We start from the raw sequence: 20,483 nt of genomic DNA, 5'->3' as shown, positions 1-20,483 counted from the left end.
AGTGCAGAGACGACTCATCCGAGAGGTCACAAAAGACCCCAGGACAACGTCTAAAGAACTGCAGGCCTCACTTGCCTCAATTAAGGTCAGTGTTCACGACTCCACCATAAGAAAGAGACTGGGCAAAAACGGCCTGCATGGCAGATTTCCAAGACGCAAAACCACTGTTAAGCAAAAAGAACATTAGGGCTCGTCTCAATTTTGCTAAGAAACATCTAAATGATTGCCAAGACTTTTGGGAAAATACCTTGTGGACTGATGAGACAAAAGTTGAACTTTTTGGAAGGCAAATGTCCCGTTACATCTGGCGTAAAAGGAACACAGCATTTCAGAAAAAGAGCATCATACCAACAATAAAATATGGTGGTGGTAGTGTGATGGTCTGGGGTTGTTTTGCTGCTTCAGGACCTGGAAGGCTTGCTGTGATAGATGGAACCATGAATTCTACTGTCTACCAAAAAATCCTGAAGGAGAATGTCCGGCCATCTGTTCGTCAACTCAAGCTGAAGCGATCTTGGGTGCTGCAACAGGACAATGACCCAAAACACACCAGCAAATCCACCTCTGAATGGCTGAAGAAAAACAAAATGAAGACTTTGGAGTGGCCTAGTCAAAGTCCTGACCTGAATCCAATTGAGATGCTATGGCATGACCTTAAAAAGGCGGCTCATGCTAGAAAACCCTCAAATAAAGCTGAATTACAACAATTCTGCAGAGATGAGTGGGCCAAAATTCCTCCAGAGCGCAGTAAAAGACTCATTGCAAGTTATCGCAAACGCTTGATTGCAGTTATTGCTGCTAAGGGTGGCCCAACCAGTTATTAGGTTCAGGGGGCAATTACTTTTTCACACAGGGCCATGTAGGTTTGGATTTTTTCTCCTAAATAATAAAACCATCATTTAAAACTGCATTTTGTGTTTACTTGTGTTATATTTGACTAATGGTTAAATGTGTTTGATGATCAGAAACATTTTGTGTGAAAAACATGCAAAAGAATAAGAAATCAGGAAGGGGGCAAATAGTTTTTCACACCACTGTATATACGGTAAATGAAATAGAATGCACACGAACACCATTTAGATTGCTACCTCAAAGCATTTGAACAATTTCATGAATGAGAAAGTTCAGTTTTTGCTTTTTTGAAATATTTGTAAATGTTTTAGAAAATATGTCATTACCGGCTATTGGGTTTAGATTGATTGGTAAAAATAGCAAACTTATCCATTTAAAATTAAACATACACAAAATAAGAGTGCAAGTAAATATTTTCTAATTTCTCTGTATATTAAAGGCTAGCATTATCTATTGACTTAAAAATCAGTTTCCCAGATGAAAATTATGGGAGAAAACAATTGTAGACACTAACCTCTAGGCCATAACCAGAGGTAGGCTTTAATAATTTGCTTTTCATTTGGAAGTTGGTGGGTTTGCTTGATGAGCTGAATGAGATTGTTATGAATAATCAGTGAGCTTAGAGAGCTTTATAAAGGAAGTTTTGTAGCCAAGGTTGCTAACTGAATGTCTCTTTTCTCCCCCCACAGGATTCATTACCAAGCAACCCAGAATACGGATCCCTGCCTCGCATGACACGGAAGCCAATTCCGGGAGAATGGCAGTACAACTCTTTACCTATGAGGACAACTGGGTACCCTCCGAGTCCAGGCTTTCAGTACGGCCAGCAGCCCATCATCTCGCGAATCAATGTCCCACCACAGTTTCAGAAGGGTACTCTAAGTGGGCCCCTTCCATTATCGGTGATTATGAGGCTTCAGAGTCCTTTCTGGAATAGTAGTTACTCCATTCCTCAGAGAGCATCAGACGGGGGATCTGTCCCTGCCCGGAATGCTCCACTTCTTCAGCCACACATGCCACAACAGATGCCTCCGACTGAAAAAGCACAGCCTGCCAAAGAAGGTATGAAGTTGTTTTTAAAATTAAAAGTGAAGTGGTAGAATATAACTCTAAAATTCGGTAGAAAACCTCGTTGCAAAGTTTGTATGCTCGGTTGTTTAAATGAGAACAGGGGATTCAGCCCAGCACATTAAATCTTTCCAAGTTGACCAGATGTTTTCAAAATATTATAGGATTGAGATTTAGGGGTATCCAATAGAGTAATATTTCAATACAGCTCAAATTATTTTTTGTATAATGCACTTTCTTATACGGTAGAACCTCATCTTGCGTGAGGGTATACATGGAATATTATACACCAGTAACGGCGCACTGCTATAACGATAACCTGCAGTGAATACACTTGACTTGAGAATTCCTAGTTTTCCTCCTCTTTCTCTGTACGTTTAGCGTTTGTTTGCTCAGAGGTTGATGCGCTTGCTGCTCTTCTTTCCTCCACCCTAGCAGGCCGCTTCTTCTCTTCTTTCATCGGCATCTTTTCATGTTAAAACTGATTAAGTTCAATTCAATTCAATTCTTTATTGTTATGTGTACAAGTACCGTGTACAATGAAATGCTTGCTTGCATGTGCCTCTGCAGACATTGAACACAGACAAAAAAAAACACACAATAAGTAAATGAATATAAATCTATACTAATAAAAGGCAAAGCCCTGACTGACTCACTTACTCACTCATCACTAATTCTCCTAGTTCCCGTGTAGGTAGAAGGCTTTAATTTGGCAGGTTCATTCCTTACAGCTTACTTACAAAAGTTAAGCAGGTTTCATTTAGATATTCTACGTGTAACGGTCAACAATGTCCGCCATGGTGAACTTTCTTATTTATGGCCCCATCTTCACTAAATTTGGTAGGCGGCTTCCCTGCGCTAACCAAAACCAATGTACGTACTTATTTCGGTGGTATGATGCCACTGTTAGCCGCCATATTGAACTTTTCAACGGTCTTTGTTACTTATGGGCCCATCTTCAAGAAATTTGGTACGTGGGTTCCCAATGCTAACTGGAACCTACTTTCATCCAAATCTATATATATAAAGGAGAGTTGGGATCGGAGGGACTGTGTTTGTGTGTTTGTGGAGAGATTGAGAGTTAAGGCGGGTGCGGGAGTCACGTGATCATTTCCCCTCCCATTCACGTCATTTCATTCACTTCATTTCGCTCCGAGCTGAGCTCCGCAGCTGATGCGGTCTTGCCGTTCTTTTCCCTTAGTGTTTAGTCCTTTCTCCTTTACTAATTTACTGTTTAGTACACGCGGTACTTACACAGTCACTCATAAAAGGGGAGAAGACTCTGTGCAAGAAATGGGTATTGAATCTACCTTGGAAGACATGCAATCAACGAGGCCATTAAACGGATCTCAAGAGAGGTCTTCTAGGTTGGAAAAAAAGCGCTTGGCTACCAAAACCAGGCGATTAAACAAATCTCAACAAGAAATGACTTCTACGTTAGAAAAAAAAATGATTTGCTGCCAAAATCAGGCGGTTAAACAAATATCTAAAGAAGACGGGATTTCTAGGTTGGGAAAAGGACGATTGGCTGCCGAAACCAGGTGGTTAAAATAATCTGAAAAAGACAGGACATCTAGATTGGAAAAACCACGATCCGCTGCCGAAACTAGCCGGTTAAACATGCAGCGAAGCGCGCCAGGTCTGCTAGTATTGTATACGGCCATAGCCTGCAGCTTGGTCGCCGTGTGAGGAGGAGTTGCATCCCGCATCATCACGCCTCCCACGTAATTGAGTGCCTGCCCATATAAGGTAAATATTCGCAGGTGAAGGACTGTGCTTAGCATATAAGTGCAGCTACTGCGGAAACCTTCTGACGCTGAACAAGCCTTTGTACACATATCAATAGGAAAGCAAGGTGTAAAGCTTAAGTTTAAATTAAGTTCATAGACACGCTGCCGCTAAATATTCACAGGCAGATCCACAACTTAATACCGGGAATGCCTGTTAAACATGCTTGATTCACGAGTACCGATTTGGGTAGTGATCACTTCGATGAATGAAACCTGTTCAAAAAATGCATTACACAATTGAGAAGGCAGCAAACGAATATGAAGCGAGTGACGCATACGTACAAGCATATTCATAAGTGCAGCTACTGCGGAAACAAAGCACACTGTAAACCTAAAGTTTAATTTAAGTTTATGGATAGGCTGCCGCTGGTGTTTGTCATGCCCACGATGAATACGATATTCGCGAGATACAAGTTTAATGATATGACGCAGGGTATAAACGAGAATTTTGATCACTTTGTAACAGAGTTGAAATTGCTGGTGAAGGACTGTGCTTATGCAAACGAATAGGAAGGCAGGGTGTAAAGCTTAACTTTAAATTAGGTTCATAGACACATTGCCGCTGGTGTTGGTCATGCCTAAGACGAATACGATATTCGCGATATACAACTTTTAAGTGCCGGGTCTGAGCTAACATTAAATAAAGCCGTGGACATCGCGAGATCGCACAAGATAGTGCAAGCACAGCTGAGAAGCTTCGATGCATGTTCTCTGAGCGGCTCACGTGAACTACTGCGGAAACCCTCTGACGCTGAACAAGCCTTTGTACACAAATCAATAGGAAAGCAAGGTGTAAAGCTTAAGTTTCAATTACGTTCATAGACACACTACCACTAAATATTCGTAGGCAAATCCACAACTTAATACCGGGAATGTCTGTTAAACATTCACGAGTACCGATTTTGGGTGGTGAACACTTCGATGAATGAAACCTGTTCAAAAAATGCATTACACAATTGAGAAGGCAGCAAAAGAATATGAAGCGAGTGACGCATACAAGCTTATTCTTGAGTGCAGCTACTGCGGAAACAAAGCATGGTGTAAACCTTAAGTTTAAATTAAGTTCATAGACAGGCTGCCACTGGCGTTTGTCATGCCTACAATGAATACGATATTCCTGAGATACAAGTTTATTGAGAAGACGCAGGGTATAAACATGACTTTTGATCACTTTGTAACGGAGTTAAAATTGCTGTAACGGAGGTAAAATTGCTGGTGAAGAACTGTGCTTATGCAAACGAATAGGAAAGCAAGGTGTAAAGCTTAACTTTAAATTAAGTTCATAGACACGCTGCCGCTGGCGTTTGTCATGCCTACGACGAATACGATATTCGCGAGATACAAGTTTAATGAGAAGATGCAGAGTTTAAACGAGACTTTTGATCACTTTGTAGCAGAGTTAAAATTGCTGTAACGGAGTTTAAATTGTTGGTATGCCAGGTCTGAGCTAACATTAAATAAAGCCGTGGACATCGCGAGATCGCACGAGATAGCACAAGCACAGCTGAGAACCTTTGATGCACGTACTCCAAGCGGCTCACGTGAACTGACTTTGCAGGAGTGGGAAAGGTTAAATTAAGTTCATAGACACGCTACCACTAAATATTCGCAGGCAAATCCACCACCTAATGCCGGGAATGCCTGTTAAACGTAGTTAAGCTTAGATTCACGAGTACCGATTTGGGTAGTGAACCCTTCGATGAATGAAACTTATCTTTACAATTGTAGACAAACACGGAATGTAACTTGAACACAACACATCCTCCAAATACGAACCTGATTGAAAGAAATAATGATAATCAATTCTTTTATGACAGCAACACTCATAACAGTGACAAAACTATTACGTTGACAATCATGTTACGTTATTTTTAAAATGTTTCCTTTTCTTTTTCATAACTTCTTTAACACACTACTTCTCGGGTATTTTGCTAGCATGTAAATAAATAAAACCAGAATCCTAGGAATAAATAGTGACAGTGGAAGAAGTATATGTGCAGGTAGCAGTGGAGGTGACACAAGGTTACTGATTGTTCACGAGTCTGATTGCAGTTGGGTAGAAACTGTTCCTGAACCCGGAGGTGCGCGTCTGAATGGACTTTAGCCATTTACTAGATAAGAGGAGGGTGAAAAGTGACAGCGCAGGGTGGCTGGGGTCCCGCATAATACGGTTCACATTCCTGAGACTGCGTGTAGTGTGGATGTCATGGATCGCAGGGAGCTCTGTGCCCGGGATCAGCTGTGCCATATTCACCAAACGAGCTCTGCAGTCCTGAACTGAGCAGTTGCTGTACCAGGATGTGATGCATCCTTTCAGGATGGATTCCACAGTACACCTGTAGAACCTACACAGGGTTGTGGGGTCATCAAGTCTTTACTCAGTCTAATGAGGAAGTAGATGCATTGTTTTCTTGACTAATGCCACAGTGTGATTTGACCATTTAAGGTCATCAGTGAGGATGACTACGAGGAACCTAAAGCTGCTGTCCTGCTCCACAGCCTCACCTCTGATGTAGATGGGGCTGTGCTCTGTTGCCTGTTTGCGGAAATCCACAATCCTGTTTGTGTTGCAATTACTTAGTACGTTTCCCTTAATTTTTCATTTAAGCTGGCACATAAGTCTTCAATCTGCCTCAAGAATGATTTAAGATATGAACAGGTAGGGAATGAGAACTGTGCCCATACACATGAGCCGCACAGCCGCTGCCAAGAGTTGATTCTACAATAAAATAAAATAAAAAGAGGAATAACCTTGGAGGTCAATCATCACCCTGAAAGCGGATAGTAGGCGTGATGTACTGTAGTATATGTGTACCAAATTTCAGGTCAATAGTTTAAACTGTTTGCGAGCTACAGCTGATTTAAAATCCTGGACAGACAAACGCACAGCCACGGTAGCATATTATATAAGAAGATAGTGAAATGTCCCTGGGTAACTCTTCACATTACTCCTAAAGTACAATAAGCCTGGTCTGGTCCATTCCCATTAACATGTGCAGTGTTCCTCTCCGTGAATTGCCAGTCACACTGTCAGTTGTGGTGAAGAATGAGCTGAGCCGAAAGGCAAAGCTCTCGATTTACCAGTCGATCTACGTTCTTGCCCTCACCTTTGGTCACAAGCTTTGGGCAGTGACTGAAAGAACTAAATCGCAGATACAAGCAGCAGAAACGAATTTCCATCGCAGGGCGTCTGAGCTCAGTCCTGGAGGCAGGGTGAAGAGCTCAAAGTGGAGCCGCTGCTCTTCATCATCGAAAAGAGTGAGTTGAGATTGTTCAGGAATCTGATATGGATGCCTCTCTAGGGAGGTGTTTCAGGGATTTCCAATTGGGAGTACACCTTTGGGGCAGAAACAAGACACGTTCGAGTGATTATATCTCTTGTCTGGACTGAGAATGCCTCAGCATACTGCCGCCAAAGCAGTTGCAGTAGGTGGCAGGAAAAACAGATGTCTGGTCATCTTTGCTTAAACTGCTGACCCTGCGACCCGGAATTGGATAAGCGGCAGAGAACAGATGGATGGATGGATATGCAGTGTTGTGAAGTCTCTTGCTCACATCCAGGCACAGATGTAAGAGTAATGTGGAGAAAAAGAATTTTTAAATTCACTCTAAATCAGTGGTTCTCAAACTGTGGGGCGGGCCCCCCTAGGGGGGCATGAAATAACAAAAAGGGGGGGCGCGAAGATGTGAAAATAAGAAAACAAGAATCAAAAATATGAAAAACACATCTATTGAAACCAAAACAAATGAACTTAAACTACATTCTGATACTAGAAAAATATAGAGTTAGATAAATGTCGATAAAAGTTAAGTAGGTATAATAAAATATGCATCTATGATATATCATTAATTTAAAAATAACAAATTGGTGTTAGTGGGCTCCTTTTAAAAAAACGTTAGGGTGCGCGATTAGATAGATAGATAGATACTTTATTAATCCCAAGGGGAAATTCACATACTCCAGCAGCAGCATACTAATAAAAAACAATATTAAATTAAAGAGTGATAAAAATGCAGGTATAACAGACAATAACTTTGAATAATGTTAACGTTTACCCCCCTGGGTGGAATTGCAGAGTCGCATAGTGTGGGGTCTCCTCAGTCTGTCAGTGGAGCAGGACGGTGACAGCAGTCTGTCTGTCGCTGAAGCTGCTCCTCTGTCTGGAGATGATCCTGTTCAGTGGATGCAGTGGATTCTCCATGATTGACAGGAGTCTGCTCAGCGCTCAGCTCTGCCACAGATGTTAAACTGTCCAGCTCCGTGCCTACAATAGAGCCTGCCTTCCCCACCAGTTTGTCCAGGCGTGAGGCGTCCCTCATCTTTATGCTGCCTACCCAGCACACCACTGCGTAGAAGAGGGCGCTCAACACAACCATCTGATAGAACATCTGCAGCATCTTATTACAGATGTTGAAGGATGCCATCCTTCTAAGGAAGTATAGTCAGCTCTGTCCTCTCTTGCACAGAGCATCAGTATTGGCAGTCCAGTCCAATTTATCACCCAGCTGCACTCCCAGGTATTTATAGGTCTGCACCCTCTGCACAGTCACCTCTGATGGTCACGGGGTCCATGAGGAGCCTGGGCCTCCTAAAATCCACCACCAGCTCCTTGGTTTTGCTGGTGTTCAGGTGTAGGTGGTTTGAGTCTCACCATTTAACAAAGTCCTTGATTAGGTTCTTATACTCCTCCTCCTGCCCATTCCTGATGCAGCCCACGATAGCAGTGTCATCAATGAACTTTTGCATGTGGCCGAGTTGTATGTGAAGTCTGATGTATGTTGGCTGAACAGGACCAGAGAAAGTACAGTCCCTTGTGGTGCTCCTGTGTTTCTGACCACCATGGCAGGCCTGCAGTTCCTGAGATGCACATACTGAGGTCTGTCTGTAAGATAGTCCACGATCCATGCCACCAATTGTGAATCTACTCCCATCTCTGTCAGCTTGTCCCTTAAGAGCAGAGGTTGGATGGTGTTGAAGGTGCTAGAGAAGTCCAGAAACATAATTCTTACAGCACCACTGCCTCTGTCCAAGTGGGAGAGGGATCGGTGTAGCATATAGATAATGCCGTCCTCCGCTCGCTCCCACCTTCTCCTGGTATGCGAACTGCAGAGGGTCGAGGGCGTGGCAGACCTGTGGCCTCAGGTGGTGAAGCAGCAGCCTCTCCATGGTCTTCATCACATGTGACGTCAGAGCGACAGGCCGGAAGTCGTTCAGCTCACTAGGATGTGATACCTGGGACTGGGGTGATGCAAGATGTTTTTCAAAGCTTTGGGACTCTCCCCTTTTCCAGGCTCAGTTATGAATTAATTTATGAAAACTCGGGTCACAAATACTTAAAGGTTGAGAAACACTGCTCTAAGTCTAAATAGAAGTGATGGAAGTGACTTAAGAATTGGAGTCAAATGGTCATTCTTCTTAGTTCTAGTTATGGTCCTTACTACTGTATTTGGAATTGTTTGTAGAGTAGAAAATGAATGATTCAAGTAGCCTGACCATAAAGTATTACAATTGTCAAATCTGCAGGATGGAAATGATTAAAATAGGATTTTGAGGATCCTGCATGTTATGGATGTAGCTTATAATTAAGCCCAAACTTAAATAGATCCATAGATACAGTTCTTGATTAAATTTACAATCACCAAAGATTGTATGGATAGAACAGGTGATGACAAAGATGTTCAAAAAAATGACTTATTAAAATGTACACATGCAAACCACTCAAAAAACTGGCTAAATGAAGTTCTGTGTACCAATATATCCTTGTATTTGACTAAGCAAGCACTGATCATAATTTAAGTAGACTTTCAAATAACCTTTGATACAGAAAGATGAATAATTCTGAAACTAGAAGCTGTTGGCATCAGAGATAACCTAAAGACCTGGATCTGAAGTTGGTCGACCAACAGAAAGCAAAGAGCACAGATAAGAACTGGGTTGAGGTCATAAGCAGAGTCCCTTAGGGGTCACACCCCTTTGCCTTCAAATCTTCTTTTACTTTATCCATCCACCTTCACTGTGGCCTCCTTTGCTTCCTTGTCCCCTGGACTTCCATTCCCATCACTCTTTTGTCCACATATTCATTGTCTTACCTCATCACATGTCCATGCCACTTCAACTTACTTTCTTGTACTTTCTTCCCAAAAATGATGTATATTTTATATATTGTGAAAGAATGAGTCTCAACACACTGGAAAGATTTAGGGCAGCCACCTGTAAATTGTCCCTGCTTGCAAAAGGGTTTTTTTTAAGTAAGCACTGATGTGCATAGATTGAACTCCAGACTGAACTGAGCTGAGCTGGTAGTGGAGAAGATGGTGGCTTTAAAGGGTGAGACCAGGAGTGACGTCTTTCTTGGTGTCGGAGCCGTAAGTGACATTGTTGTTAAATCGGGCAGGTTTTCCCATATTTGGCCTGCAGAGATAACAGAACAAGGTTTAGCGCACCCTGCCACCCCCTGGCCTAGCAGGTAATTACCTTCATTTTGTCCATTCAGCACAATTCACACAAATGAGAGGTGAGAGGGCCATGTGCGCGGTTAAATATAGTTGAGAGGAGGGTGTGGCCTTGAAAATATCTCATGGCAAAGTCTCGTCTCGCGGGATTTGAAATTATCTCTTTGAAAAAGTCTCGTCTCAGGATTTCCTTTTATAATAGAGAGCTAACACACTAGTGAGGCCTCATCTGGGTTGGTTTCCATATTAAAGAAAGACATAGCAGCGCTAGAGTAAGTCCAAAGAAGAGTGACTGGGCTGATTTAGGGACTTAAAAGTATGAGCTATGTGGAAAGGTTGAAGAAGTTGAGCCTTTTTAGTTTAAGCAAATGAAAATTAAGAGGAGACATCACCAAAGTGTTTAAATTATGAAAGAAATGAGTTTGGTAGATTCCAGTTTTCACTTTAAAATGAATTCTGCAACAAGAACAAATTGACACGGTTGGACACCCGCTAAGGGAAAATTTTGCACAGATGTTAGAAAGTTTTTCTTCATGTGAAGAACCACAAGCACATGGGCTACATTTCCAAGTAGTGTGGTGGAGAGTAGGACTTTAGCGACCTTCAGATCTCGGGTTGGATAGAATCAATGAGCTTGCGGGACCGAATGGTTTGTTCTCGTCATAGTTTTTCTAATATAAACTGGGCACATGTTGAAGTAGCCTATAACTGGTCTTTCTGTGTATCTTTTAAAGATCCTAATGATTTTTTCTCAATGTGAATCCGAATAATTATTAAACCAAAGTTTCACATTATGAAAACAGTTACTGTTTTTAATTAGTAATAACTAGCTGGGGTACCCGGCGCTGCCCTGGATGGTGGCACAAATTACATTTTGGAATAAAACTTAGCCTACAGTCTTCCCCGGTGTAAATGGGCAATCTGTGCTCAGTTTGGAGGAGATGGACAAACATTCATTCAGCTTGATATGCTTGATTATTGAAGTTCCGGTCTTGGGAACCGCATTATAGTGGTCACCGTATCACAAATACACTGTGCCAAAAATCACAAATACACTGTGCCAATAATTTAACTCACAGATGTTGTTGTCTGAGGTTTTTTATAAATTTGTACCTGTCTTGCTATATGGTTGTGAGACATGGACGCTATCCAGTGACCTGAGACGAAGACTGGACTCCTTCAGTATTGTGTCCCTCTGGAAAATCCTTGGGTACTGTCGGTTTGACTTTGTGTTGCTCATGGAGTCCCGAATGAGGCACATTACCTGCATTGTGAGGGAGCGTCAGTTACGGCACTACGGCCATGTGACGCGATTACCCGAGGGTGATCCGGCTCATAAGATTCTCAGTGAGTGGCTGGACCAGGCCAAGGGGTCACCCACGTAACACCTGGCTGCGGCAGATAGAGGGTCATTTCCGGAGGGTGGGACTGCCTGGGGGGTTGCCAACCGGGATCCTTAGTTGTTTCGTCATATAGTAAGTGTGGCAACGCACTTGTTACCGGTGCATGATCCCCAACTTCACTTGACTTGACTAAACCCAGGGGAGTGCCTGCACAGGCAACATGTCCTCACAGAAACTAGCTTTTAAATTTACATAGAGCTTGACCAACGAATGAATGGGAGAGGTGGACCTTCAATTCCTTCCCGTGTGAATGCATTTCCTATGTACGCACTTCTCTGGTTTTCCCACTAGTATTTTTTTGTAATAGTGTTTTAGCAAAAAATCACTAATTTTGCATGTTGTGAGCATGCAACAAGGTGGCTTCACGACATGACTAATTTGAGACTTTTTCCATGGGCGTTTTTATGCTGTTAGACACCCATTCTATCAGAAACTCTATCTCAATTCTTCAAGAGAATATGAGATTAAAATATTTTCTTGGCCATTACTACAAACAACATGGGGTAAACCTGAGATAAGCAAAAAATATTTTGGATGGAGTATTCCTTTAAAATCATGTTGAGACGTTCTTCTCCAAGAGCTTAGGTGGAAAAGGGACACATATCATTTTTTAAATTTGGCATAGGGTGGAGAGTATTAATACATTTCCAACGTTGATAAATTGTCTGCTTAGGGATCATCAGCAGAGATCACCCTTGGCAAATGTTGAATTCAGATTTTGGAGGTCTAGATGCATTTTCTGGTTTCCCTTTTGTAGGTGGAGTGGCAGGCAAAGGTTTACCTCCAGCAATCCCTCCAGCCTCAGATGCAGGAGACATAGAACCTGAACTGGAACACTTGGGAGAAGTAGTGGGAGAGCCAATTGAGCAGGTGCCGCGGCCACTCAGTCCTACACGACTTCAGCCTGTGCTGCCCCACATTGATGAGAAGGAGCCAGAGATGCAGGAAGTCCTTCGAATCCGAGCGGAGATTCCCAGGGCTTTGAAGAAGCGAACTTCTGTTGACAGCACGATTTCTGGCCCGCTCCTTCCCCCATCACACAGGAAGCAGTATCAACAGATTATTAACAAGCTCTTCCGAAGACGAGTAAGCAAAAAGGATCTTGATGTGAATGAGGACACTATCCCTGAAGATGATGTTCTGGTTCCACCTGTGGTGACCCCTATGCCTGTAACACTTGAGACAGAGGTTCCAGCTGCCAAGGTAGGAGGTTGATAACATTTCGTGGTCCATCAGACACCAGCTATATGAAGCCTTTTTTTAAATCATGTCACTTTTATGTTCTTAGCCTCAGCGCTTGCATTCCATCCTGAAGAAAACCCGCATAGAGAAGGTCTGCTCTGCTCGCAGGGCTCGTCTTAGTCCACTTGTGCTACTGCTAGATGCAGCGTTGGTGGGAGACTTGGACACGGTCCAGAAAAGTGTATGGGAGGTGAGGTGGACTCCATTTATTTACACTGAAGATATTGCTAAACTTTAGCAGGCTTTGTGAAAAAGTATTTGCCCATTTCCTTGATATTCCATGTTTTTTTTTTTATTTGATGCAATGAATGGCTTTAGATCTTTAGACAGAATGTAGATAAAGAGACTGGAGTCCAATATAACACCATTTATAAATTAATACTTAATATATTTAAAAGAAAGAACGAACAAATGAACGAGCTAACTGCCTTCCTTCCTTTACTTCCTTTGTTTGTTCGTTCTTCTGTCTGTCCGTCCATCCAATGGGGAACTAAATAAAAACATACATCTCTCTTAGTGCTGGGCAGCATTTAAAATTTGTTATGTGCAAAATTCAATAATGAACTCAAAAGTAGTGTATTGCGTGTATTTGGTTTGCAAACACTTTAAACAAATAAGGTGCTTTTTAACAGCAGTATTCCCTTTACGTTAGTAGCAGTTAAAATATTTCTTGTAAATCTCAACTCAAACATCCATCCATTTTCTAACCCGCTGAATCCGAATAGGGTCACGGGGGTCTGCTGGAGCCAATCCCAGCCAACACAGGGCACAAGGCAGGAACCAATCCTGGGCAGGGTGCCAACCCACCACAGGACACACACAAACACACCCACACACCAAGCACACAGTAGGGCCAATTTAGAATCGTCAATCCACCTAACCTGCATGTCTTTGGATTGTGGGAGGAAACCGGAGCGCCCGGAGGAAACCCACGCAGACACGGGGAGAACATGCAAACTCCACGCAGGGAGGATCCGGGAAGTGAACCTCAGGTCTCCTAACTGCGAGGCAGCAGCGCTACCACTGCGCCACCGTGCCGCCCAACTCAAACATTAATGTAATCAAATCAAATATAAAACCAAAGCTATTTGCCACTGCCAGACCGTTTTATCTAGTTTGTTATAGAAAAACAAGTTACCCTCAGAGTCCAGAGTCTCGATCATAACATCATAACAGACGTCTTCCGAGCAACAGCAAGTTCACATTTCTAAATCAGTTTTCTTTTTGATCTGAGCAGATAGCAGCAGAAACATTTTCTTTTATCAGGGAGCAGCATAAACAGTCTACAGTATGTTCAGTAGCAACTCTTTGAGGGCTAATATTTTGTCCAAAAACCTCAGTTTTCTGAAAAGCGCACAAAGCAATGATTTCACACATAAATCAACGTAAAACGACTGTTGCTGGCTGTTGTGCCTGCTGCCAGTGCCTGTTTGCAGTTTGCGGCGGCTCGACGGCCAGCAGGAATGCACGGTGGGCTGTCTTTGTGAGACGGGTGTGCGGGGGTGGCAGTAGCAGTGAGACGCAATACGGTTTGTACCTCCTGCCATCGTTAAGTGTCTGTCCTCCCAGTGAGCGAGACGGTGGCCCTCCTCACTCATGCACCAGCCTCCATTCGAGTCTCAAACCAGCTTTATTCAGCTTGAAACAGGAACAGCAGAGTTATTTATTGTAGCGGGATGTGCCACCATCCTATACACAGACACAGCAGTCAGGCAGGGTCATGGCCAGGTTAGTGGCCAAGTAATACTGTGCCATGCGAATTTATAATGTTCCTTGTATCACCCATCAACGGCAGGCGCTTATTTCTTTTCAGATTCACTTTTACAGCAAACTGCTACAGCGCTGGGAGCTGGCGGTTGCTTTGGGATGCTCTTCCGCGTGTCGTCCCGTTGGGGGGAATCCCAAAAGAGTTTAGAAACCTTACAGTGTATACAACAACAACAACATTTATTTTTATAGCACATTTTCATACAAACAGTAGCTCAAAGTTCTTTACATAATGAAGAATAGAAAAATAAAAGACACAGTAAGAAAATAAAATAAGTCAGCATTAATTAATATAGAATAAGAGTAAGGGTAAGTAAGAAAAAACAAAAAAAAAAAACTCCAGACGGCTGGAGAAAAACGTAAAATCTGTAGGATTCCAGACCATGAGACCACCCAGTCCCCTCTGGGCATTCTACCTAACATAAATGAAACAGTCCTCTTTGGATTTAGGGTTTTCATGGAAGGACTTGATGATGATGATGGTCACGTAGACTTCTGGCTTTCAGTCCATCAATGTAGGACATCACGGTGCTTTGAGTAGGTGAAGTTGGCACAGGCTGCCACCACAAAGAAATCGGAAAAAGAAACAGAAGAGAGAGTAGGGGTCAGTACAGATTTTAGAGCCACCATGAATAGTTATTATGATGAATTGAACATACAGAGTATCAGGATTAAATTAAGGTGAAGTTATGAGAAGGCCATGTTACAGTAATGTGTTTTCAGCAGTGTTTTAAAGTGCTCTACTGTATCAGCCTGGTGAATTCCTATTGGCAGGCTATTCCAGATTTTAGGTGCATAACAGCAGAAGGCCGCCCGCCTCACCACTTCTTTTAAGTTTTGTTCTTGGAATTCTAAGGAGACACTCATTTGAGGATCTGAGGTTACGATTTGGAATATAAGGTGTCAGGCATTCCAATATATAAGATGGAGCGAGATTATTTAAGGCTTTATAAACCATAAGCAGAATTTTAAAGTCAATCCTGAATGACACAGGTAACCAGTGTAGTGACATTAAAACTGGAGAGATGTGCTCAGATTTTCTTTTCCTAGTTAGGATTCTAGCAGCTGCATTCTGCACTCGTTGTAAATGATTTATATCTTTTTTAGGTGGTCCTGAGAGAAGTGCGTTACAGTAATCTAGTCGACTGAAAACAAACGCGTGAACTAATTTCTCAGCATCTTTCAGTGATATAAGAGGTCTAACTTTACTTATGTTTCTTAAGTGAAAAAATGCTGTCCTAGTGATCTGATGAATATGTGATTTAAAGTTCAGATTACAGTCAACAATCACCCCTAAGCTTTTTACCTCCATCTTGACTTTTAATTCTAATGTATCCAGTTTATTTCTAATAGCCTCATTGTATCCATTAAAGCATTTTTTAAATTTTGTGCCCAAGTGTAGTGACTCTTCAGGCAAAAGCAACTATCATTGGATGGTTTCCTTATTAACTCTTTCAGGGCTGATGTCGACTTTTGTTGAAATTCAGGGGTAGAGAACGGTAATCGGCTGTAAACTGCAGCAAAACTTGCCCTTACGTTTTAGTTCGAATCTCTTTGTTCTTTGCTAGAAGTAAAGTTAAGCACCTTTGTTGATTTAACCTCGATTCTCTGCACATGCATGAGTAGCGAAGAGCAAACAACCTCTAAATTGGCATCGATATCTGGTGAGAGACGCGTGGACGTTTTACGTATAATCAATGAATCAGACTCTGACTTGTCAGACTTGGAATTTGATGCAAGTGATCTGGAGATGGATATCAAAAACGAAATTGAGGAACCAGCATCAGCTGATCGGTCTCCAGCTGATCCTAGTGCTGAACACATTTGTGTAGCTGATACAGCTTCCAGCAGTGTTCACCTGGGAGGACCACCATTTATGATGACAAGAGGTACAAACCATATTGCGTCAAACTGCAACTACCACCATTGCCCACGAAGGCAGCCAGGCACTGCTGCCAGAGATGCCGAACATGCATCAACAGCAGCCACAGCACGTAGCAACAGACATTTTATGTTGATTTACGTGGGAAACCATTGCTTTGGGTGCTTTTCAGAAAACTGTGTTTTTTTGGAAAAATATTCAGCCCTCAAAGAGTGAAAGTTGCAAATAAAGAAGAAGATTCCAGTGAGCAGGGATTCCGTTAGTTAGAGTGAAAGTCGTCCACACAATAACCCTCCTCCTCCTCATCATCCTCCTCCTCTCCTCTCTCTTGTCTCCCTAACACCAGCCACGATTCTTTTCAAAGGTAAAGTGCAGGTTAATTTGTTTTATGTATTTTTACTTCATATTTTGTATTAATCATTTTTATATGAATAATTTTGGGTTGTGGAACGAATCTTCTGAGTTTCAATTCTTTCTTAGGTGGAAATTCGCTTTGATATACGAGTGTTTTGGATTACAAGCACGTTTCCGGAACAAATTATGCTCACTATCCAAAGCTCCACTGTAATGGTTTTAGCACTACATTATGTGTTCACTCAGGTTCCCTTTTTTTCGAACATAGCATTTTGTCTAAAGGTCTGAAGCCATTGATTGTGTAATAATGGGAAAGACAGATGCTGTTCAAGAAGGTGGCAAAATATTTTTCTTGACAGTGGGAAATCACTTGAAACGCAGCTAAGAAGTCAATACTATCACTAAAATCTTCAGGCAGAAATGTCCTCACACATCTCTCAGTTTTATGAGAATGTCTTGTCCCATACAAGAACACCCCATTCTATTGGACTAGATACTCATAGTGGGTCAATTTAGAATTGTCATGTCATTTTCTGACTTGCTTAATGCTGAGCAATGTCACTAGTGAAGGTGAGGGGGGCTCTCCTGGAGACTGTCCCAGCTAGCATAGGATTCAAGGCAGGAACAATCCCAGGATACCAGCCCATCGCAGGGCAGCATACACACCCAACAAAAATATGCTGCCAGTTCATCTGGCCTTCTTGTCTTTAGTCAGTGGAAGGAAACCCAAGCACACATAGGGAGAACATGCATGTTCCATGCATAGAGGACCTGGGATGCAAACCCTGGTCTTCTTACTGTGCCACCGTGCTGCCATTCAATTTAGAATTGACAATTTAAAATGCATGCATGTATGTTCTTGTGACATGGTGCAAAAATTTTAAAAGAGGAAAACATGTTAAAACAGACATACTCACTTTGATGTTTTATAATAGTAAGGTCCAAGTTGATTTACAGAGAACACTCCATCAACAATAGCAGTTTTACACTGTAGCGTTAGGCCACCTAATGTCAAAAAGTAAAATTATAGATGGTTAAAATATTATAAATTCATAAATCGATGGCTTACCTCTGACTAACTGATTTTATACGTGTTGTATTTTAGCTTACAGATCCCAGCCAGCCCAATGATGAGGGCATCACTGCTCTACATAATGCAATCTGTGCAGGTCAATACCTGGTAGTGGAATTTCTTATCCGCAGTGGTGCCAATGTTAATGCTCCAGATAGTCATGGTTGGTAAGTGCACCAGAATGTCAAAAATCGGTCTGATGTGGGAACTAAAATTCCTAATTGGCAACAGGAGCTGAGACTGATGGGAGGACACACTTATCGTCTTGCACAAAGATATGTAGTGACCAAAGCGAGAGCTCCTTTTCAGCTGCAGGTGCAATGTTTTCTTCTCAATGACTTTGTACAACAAATGTATTGTCTTGCTACTGTAGATTACAGCTTCTGTCTAAGAGTATGTCATTTTGTCTCATTATGGGTTGCGTTATCCCCCTGTAGTTGCTCTCGGTGCCGGATAAGGTCCTTGCTAGGGTCGTCCTCAATAGGATCCGTGATCACTTGTTCACCTACCAGCGACAGGAACAGTCTGGTTTTACGCCTAAGAAGTCTACCATCAACTGCATCCTGGCACTGAGGGCTCTCATGGAGCGCAAACATGAATATCGACAGAGTTTCTTTGCAGCCTTTGTCGATTTTCATAAAGCGTTCGACTCAGTTGATCGAGCTGCCATGTGAGACATCCTGAGGGTTCGTGGGATCCCCTCCAGGTTACTGGATATCATGGCGGGCCTGTCCACTCGTACTGTGAGTGCTGTGCAGAGTTGGGGCGGAACCTTTGCATTTTTCCCAGTTGATTCTGGGGTTTGTCAGGGGTGTGTTCTGCTTCTACTCTGTTCAATGCTTGTATGGACTGGGTGTTGGGTAGGGTCGTGGGGTCCAGCGGCTGTGGGGTCATCTGTTGGTGAAGAAACAGTCACGGGTCTTGACTTTGCTGTCGATGCTGTGATCTTCGCGTAGTCAATGGAGGCTCTGATCAGGGCACTCGAGAGACTGAGCGAGGAGTCTGAGTCTCTGGGCTTGTGAGTGTCCTGATAAAAACCAACATCCAGACCTTTAGTGACCTCTTGGGCACGGCCATCAGCAGTGTGTCTGTCTGCAGAGAGAGAGTGTCAAACTCATCGAAAGGTTTACTTACCTCGGCAGTGACATTCATGTCTCTGGTGACTCTTCCTATGAAGTCAGTAGACAGATTTAGAGAGCATGGGGGTCATGAGGTCGCTGGAAAGGGGTGTGTGGCGCTCCCGATATCTCTGCAAAAGGACGAAGGTCCAAGTCTTTAGAGTCCTGGTGCGTCCTGTCTTGCTATATGGTTGTGAGACATGGACGCTATCCAGTGAACTGAAACGAAGACTGGACTCCTTTGGTACTGTGTCTCTCCGGAGAATCCTTAGGTATTGTTGGTTTGACTTTGTGTTGCTCATGGAGTCCCGAATGAGGCACATTACCTGCATTGTGAGGGAGCGTCAGTTACGGCACTACGGCCATGTGGCGCGTTTCCCTGAGGGTGATCCGGCTCATAGGATCCTCATTGTTGGGGACCCAACTGGCTGGACCAGGCCAAGGGGTCGCCCACGTAACACCTGGCTGCGGCAGATAGAGGGTCATTTCTGGAGGGTGGGACTGGACTGCGTGTCTGCCTGGGGGGTTGCCAACCGGGATCCCGAGTTGTTTCGTTGTGTAGTGGGTGTGACAGCGTGCTGTACCAGTGCATGCTCCCCAACTTGACTTGACTTGATGGGTTGTGTTCAGCCACGTTAAGTTGATGTAATTTATACTGAATTATTTTTCTGCTCATTAGGACCCCTCTTCATTGTGCTGCTTCATGTAACGACAGACAGCTGTGTGAGTTTTTGGTGCGCAGTGGAGCGGCCATCATGGCTGTGACTGACAGTGACAATGCCACAGCAGCACAGAAGTGCGACCCGTTTGCTCCAAATTTTGAGGAGTGTTCTCAGTATCTGGCAGGTAAGAACTTAAATCTGAAGCCAGGCACTTAGTCTGACTCATTAATCGGGTTTCATGAACCACTTGGGCCAGCTGTATTTAGGCTATAGAAGACTGATACTCACCTACAGTTTTATTTGGTTTCATGATACGAGGGGCGTTCAGTTATAAACTGGAATTTTCATGCACTGTTCTTATAAAGAGTGTTTGGTAGACATGACTCCTTGGACAAACACATTTTGAACGTGTCTTTAGTAGTGCTAGCTGCTCTTTCCTCCCTTCCTGTCAGTTGTAATCCACATTTCAGAGCAGGAGGTACACAGTAGTGTTGGACAGTAAATTATTTTAAAATCATTCCATGTCTATGGAAGCCAAGAGAGGATGTGCAATATTGTTATTTTTTTTCAATTGCTTCCTCGAGATAACAGACTAATTTTATCAAGATCTCGAGAAAACAAACATTGTTTTGTAGTACTAGGGTGTTGTACCGTGTCAGCCATTATGGATGTAGTGAGAAGTCCAGCAAAATGACACCTTTTATTGGCTAACTAAAAAGATTACAATATGTGAGCTTTCGAGGCAACTCAGGCCCCTTCTTCAGGCAGAGATCAAGTTCAGGTGGCATTGGATTAAGAGGGCTGATCCTTGGGATTAGCT

At 42.9% G+C, this 20,483-nt stretch overlaps 1 protein-coding gene across 1 annotated transcript in view; it reads left to right on the top strand.

Annotated features, from left to right (window-relative positions):
* Window positions 1-20,483, top strand: part of ppp1r13l (protein phosphatase 1, regulatory subunit 13 like) — a 200,402-nt gene that overhangs the window by 172,583 nt on the left and 7,336 nt on the right. Inside the window, exons 8-12 of the mRNA XM_039768088.1 lie at window positions 1,542-1,914; window positions 12,324-12,769; window positions 12,855-12,998; window positions 17,917-18,050; window positions 19,681-19,847. Of these exons, the coding sequence (XP_039624022.1) occupies window positions 1,542-1,914; window positions 12,324-12,769; window positions 12,855-12,998; window positions 17,917-18,050; window positions 19,681-19,847 (1,264 nt within the window). The remainder of the gene's footprint in view (window positions 1-1,541; window positions 1,915-12,323; window positions 12,770-12,854; window positions 12,999-17,916; window positions 18,051-19,680; window positions 19,848-20,483) is intronic.

Source organism: Polypterus senegalus, chromosome 11, assembly GCF_016835505.1.
Source record: "Polypterus senegalus isolate Bchr_013 chromosome 11, ASM1683550v1, whole genome shotgun sequence".
In the NCBI taxonomy this organism is placed as follows: Eukaryota; Metazoa; Chordata; class Cladistia; order Polypteriformes; family Polypteridae; genus Polypterus; species Polypterus senegalus.
This window is presented reverse-complemented; position numbering and strand designations above follow the sequence as displayed.